The sequence below is a fragment of the Cucumis melo genome, chromosome 7 (genome assembly GCF_025177605.1).
Source record: "Cucumis melo cultivar AY chromosome 7, USDA_Cmelo_AY_1.0, whole genome shotgun sequence".
NCBI classification, from domain to species: domain Eukaryota; kingdom Viridiplantae; phylum Streptophyta; class Magnoliopsida; order Cucurbitales; family Cucurbitaceae; genus Cucumis; species Cucumis melo.
The window spans coordinates 21,860,623-21,865,969 of record NC_066863.1 but is presented as its reverse complement, the minus strand read 5'-3'; the positions used below and the strand labels follow the sequence as shown (position 1 = coordinate 21,865,969).

General features: G+C 28.9%; 1 protein-coding gene across 1 annotated transcript; it reads right to left on the bottom strand.

Moving 5' to 3' along the window:
* Positions 1–313: 313 nt before the first annotated feature.
* On the bottom strand, positions 314–4,326 carry LOC103492933 (protein trichome birefringence-like 41). Its single transcript, XM_008453505.3, has 5 exons — positions 4,039–4,326; positions 2,278–2,449; positions 1,968–2,149; positions 1,706–1,864; positions 314–828 (listed from the first exon to the last, which is right to left on the bottom strand). The coding sequence occupies exons 1-5, from the start codon at positions 4,275–4,277 to the stop codon at positions 525–527; spliced, it is 1,056 nt and encodes a 351-aa protein (XP_008451727.2). The 5' UTR covers positions 4,278–4,326; the 3' UTR covers positions 314–524.
* Between the last annotated feature and the right edge of the window lie 1,021 nt (positions 4,327–5,347).

Here is a 5,347-nt window from a genome sequence, read left to right as displayed (position 1 = left end):
GAATGTTTAAAGGTATTTTTGACATAAACTACAAAAATTTAGGAGCATTTTGTAATTTAACCTAAAATCAAACCAACCCACTAATTTGTATTAAGGTGTTGATACCATTTTAATCTTTATACTCGTATTTGTCTATGTACTTCCAATAGCTCCAAACATTAATCGAGAGTTTGTAAAAATTAAATGTGACAACTAAGCTCATCTAAGCCTAACTAATTAAACTAGATTAAGAAATCAAATATTCAAGTTCACCAATCCTGCATGTGGTAAAAAGAAAAAAAGAAAAAAAACTAATGGAATCCAACAATCGAAATAGAAGAACTGTACTTAATATAAAGAGTGAACAAAGGATTGAACAAGGTTGCACCCAAACATGATGTCTTTCATTGTCCACCCAAATGTTTGCAATATTTCCCTTTAAGACCCAAAAAAAGGGCCCTAACTTTATCCAAAACATTCTGTGTTGTGTAAACTTGCACTAAGAAATAAGGAAAATTGACTTTTTAAAAAAATCTAAAAAAATATTAAGATGGTAAAATAATAAGGTTGTAAAATATCAGATTCCAAGTATCAGGAACACCGGCAAGACACCAATGACTACAATCCAATCCAACTCTGCCTCCTAATCCATAATTGGAGGGATGTCCATCTTTTCTCAACAACGATAACTCTGTCACGTCCAATAGTTGAACCGGTTTTTTTACTTTGCTTAACGCCGCCTTCATGACATCCACAGCCGGCGGCAACCCGCCTGGATAGACGGAGCCAGCCACTGGTTCTGTTTGCCCCGCACAACTCTTTGCTCTTGGTTCTCTCCACAAAGTTCCACTAACATTTATATCATGAACCAATCTCAGTTTTCAGGTTATGACAACTTTTCAAGTGTATCTTAAATCGTTTTTATAAAATAAATATTTTTATACACTTTTTTCTAACATCGGTTTAAATAAATTATAAATTATGTAATAGATCTCAACTTAGACATTTTTACGATTAATTCCACCAAACTGGATGGTTTTTCTTGAATCGTACTCCAATGATAACAAAATTATTTAAAAAATGGGCATCTTATGCCTAACTTTTAATGTTTTCCATATGCTAGATTTATGACTAGGTTCATGTGCTTCTATTATTGGACAACTTGTCCATTCTTGATGTTGTTAGACGTTTTATTAATTTAATTTTGTATGTAATTTATTCGTGAACACCTTTTGAACTTAATTATTTATAGACCTATTAATTACAACATTTATTAAGTACTTTAAATTTGACTTATTAATCTAAGTTTGATGAGTAACCTTTTATTTTAATCCCTATTTTGTTATTTTTATAAATAAGTTGATCATTTTGTTATATACGAAAACATTCTTAAATTTATTTTAGTTAATGCACATTGCTTAAATAACATTTCAAACCATAAGATGGTAATTTCCTAACAGAAAAAGAACAGGAAAAAAAAAAGTTTTGTTAGGTCAAGTTCAACCTACTACACCAGCTTCAATTATTGTTTTTTAAAGAAAAAGAATCAATTATTTGGTTAATTATGCTAAATAATTTAAATTGATAATGCTATAGATGCATGGTGTTAGATTTTCTTTTCCAAAAAAGAAAAAAGAAAATTTGGATAAAGTTCAATATTTATTAAATTTAATAATTAATGAAAAAGAAAATAAAATTAGAATAAGGAAAAGGTTAGAAAAGTTACTTGTAATGGGATGGAGAAATCCCTTGGAAAAAGACTTTAGATCTTTTAGGATCAATGTTTAGATCAACCCATCTTCCCCAAGTTGTAACAGCCTTCTCAAAAGCTATCATTCTATCCATGTCTTTCAACACTTCTTTCCCTATTTCAATATAATCCCATCTGTAGAGATAATAAATATATAAATATAATATGTGTATATATATATATATATATAGAAAGAGAAATTGAAACAAAGAGAAAATTAAAGAAGAGAAGTGCTTACGGTTGAGAAGGTCCTCTGCGGTTCCACCAATGCCAAGTATTGAAAATGAGAAAGTCAACTGATTCCCATAGCTTAGCTGATTCTCCATTAATGGAATCCAATTTCAACACTCTCCCAATATCTTCCTTTACCACATCTACTAAGTACACATTTCTCTCTAACATCACTTTCACTTCATATTCCTAAACAAACAATCATATTGTTACTTTTTCCTTTTCTTTTTTCTAATTTCTACATTTATATCATATCATATATATAAGCTTTTAAATATTATTAATATACATAACTTTCATTTTTAAATTTAACTTACCGTGAAAGTAAATGTAGAAACATCTCCAACCCTTGTTACTGTGTAAGGTGCATCTGGTACAGCTGAATGAAGCATGCATGTCAAAGATTGCCACTGATTTCTACTAAGCGAGTCTCCCACAAATAGTATGCTTTTCCCTCTTAATTTTTCTAAGAAAAGCTTTCCATCAAACCTAGATATATAAATAATATATTTAGATAATTTTATTAGATTTTTTCAAAAACAATAATAAAATAATAAACTATTACACTTCATCGAAAAAAGCACTAAAACACAAAAATGAGTTTCCTGTAACAAATAAATATGTTTTCTATTTTATTATTTTTAATAATTTCTCTAAATTTATTTCCACGGAACACCAATAATGTACAAACATATAAATAAATATTTGGAAAACATTTTTTGAAATCATTCAAACTCTCTCAAAAGAAAAAGAAAAAGAAAAAGAATTAAAAACCTTAAAAAAAAAAAAAAAACTAAAAACCTTCATTTCATTGAGGTTTTAAAGAAATGAGAAGATAACCCAACGGCTTGAGGTAGAATTAAGTTTAATTTTTGAAAATAAAATAATAATCCATTGTGGACAATGGAGATGAGCTGGGGAGGGATATATAAGGAATAATGTAAAAAGGGAAAGGGGTAAAAGAGAAAGCAAAAGACAAACATTTTCTTTTTCCAAACTTACCCTCCGCGTAGATAGCGAAAGCCGAAAAGTGAAAACATACCCCACGTGAAAGGAATCTTTGTTATTATTTCATTTCTTAATTTAAACCATAATTTCAAAATAATAACAACTCATTGGACTAATAATTTATTCAACATTAATTTTTCAAATAAATAAAAACCAACTAATTAAATGTAAAGCTTTTTTTCTTTCCTTTTTAATCAAACACAGTGATAGTCGAGTGTTTGACCTTTTGAATTATATTTACTTTCGCTAATAGAAAAGCCCGATTGATTAAAGGAAACATCATGTCTTATTGTTATGAAAATAAATTGTAATTATAATTCATAATTTTATTGACAATTATAATCTCATATTTGCTATTAAAATACAATAAATGTGAAGGAAGGTGGATCAACATTTAACCAAAACAAGAGCGTGTCCTTCAAAGTTAATATTTTAAAGAAAAAATTCGTTCATATCTTTTATTTCGTACATCATTAAAGTGGTAAATCACAATTTTCGTCAAAAGTATGAAATAAAACTTTAATGATTTCACTAAACGTGTCGATCACGTACGATATATAAAGTAGAAAAACATAATATACGCAACTGTTTAAAAATCTTCTAGAAATATTTCAACGTTAATCTTTATATATATCATAAATTGATCTCAATTTAGTTTAGTGAAGATAACATATTAAATTTGATCCTCAAAAAAAAAAAATCAACCATTTTATTGATAACTTTAACTTTTTTTTAGTGATGATGTGTCTAAAATGTGTTAATTAAAGGACAATTTAAACAAAAAAAAAAAAAAAAAAAAAAAAAACTCTATGCTAATCAAAACTAATTGAGATATATACTTCAAAGATTTAAAAGGTAACAAAAAATAAAAAGTGAACGATGTAATTGAAATAAAATTTAGGCGAACAAATCCAAAAAAATCTTTTTTGAAATTCAACAAATTTAGGCAAAAAGTAAAAAGACAAAAACATTTTTCGCCGAAGGAATTATTTTTTAAAGGAAATTGTCAAAAAGAGAAAAAGAGAAAAAATGGGAAACGATGATACGATTACCGAAGGGTGCAGATTTACCTGGATAAATCGCAATGGAGAGGCTGCCACCTGTACTTTGTGTAACCCAAATCGGGACGCCCATTTTTGACACAGCTGAACTCGTGCTCCACGAATGGGCAACTCGCCGCAGTGTACAGCGGGTAAGTCTCATCCACAACCCAACTTCCGGCGAAGAAATTGCACTCAGCCGCCTTACAATATCCAAAAACGGAAAAGAGTAGTAAAAGAAGGATTATTGTACCACTCCCAAAAACCATTTTCGTCTGTGAGGGATAAAATGAGGGCAGTGGTGGGGAAATGAATTGGCCAATGGGGAAGGAAGAAGAAAAAATAGGGGAGAGGAGAGAAGAAGGGTAGTTTAGTAATTTGGGTAGAGGGGTAGTTTTGGAAACTCACATTCACAGCCAAAACGGAAGCTTTTTTGTTTTTATGAGACTTCCTGGCTCTTACCTAACCAAAGAATTAGAACTTATTTCCATATAAGGCTTTGGGTTTCCAACGTAAGAAGTGTTTTGGTTTTATTTGGTAAATAAAAAGAGATTTTGGTTTTATGTTTCTTTGTTTCTATAAATTAATTTATTTTACATAATTTATTGGAAAACTGAGATAAATGTAACAAAACCGTACGTGTAACAAAACTCATAAGGTTAGTCATTTTTTAAATATTTCAAGTTTACCATTCCATTTTTCTTTTCTTCCTCGTTTTTTTTTTCTTCCCATTCCATCATTCCATCGTTCTTTTTTAAATATTCGTCTTCTCCCGTTATTTCATCCTTTTTCTTTTCTGCAATTTCCTTTCATCATCTTTCTTATTTTTCATTTCTTTATTTATATCGTTTAATCTTTCCATCGTTTTTCTTCTTTTCCTCTTCATTTTTTTTGCTTCGATTTCTTTCTATCATCTTTCTACTTTTTCTCTTCTTTTTTTTGCTGTGATTTATTTCCATTGTTTTTTTTTACACGTTTACATTTGGGTAACTAAATCTAAACAACTGTGTACAACAAAATAACAAAATGTAAACGATCGTGTAAAAAAAATAAAAGGTTGTGTATAAAGAATCTTGAAAAAAAAATCATTTAGGTTGGAGTAACCAAATGTAAACTTTTTAAACGATCGTGTATAAAAAATCTTGAAAAAAAAATCATTTGTATTGCAGTAGTCAAATGTAAACGAGCGTGTAAAAAAAAGTAAACGAGTAAATAAATCTAAACGATCGTGTACCAAATTTAAAAAAAAAATCATTTAGATTTGGGTCCCCAAATCTAAACAATCGTGTAACAAAATTAAACGATAGAATTGAAAAGATAAATTGTAGTCATATCTAAA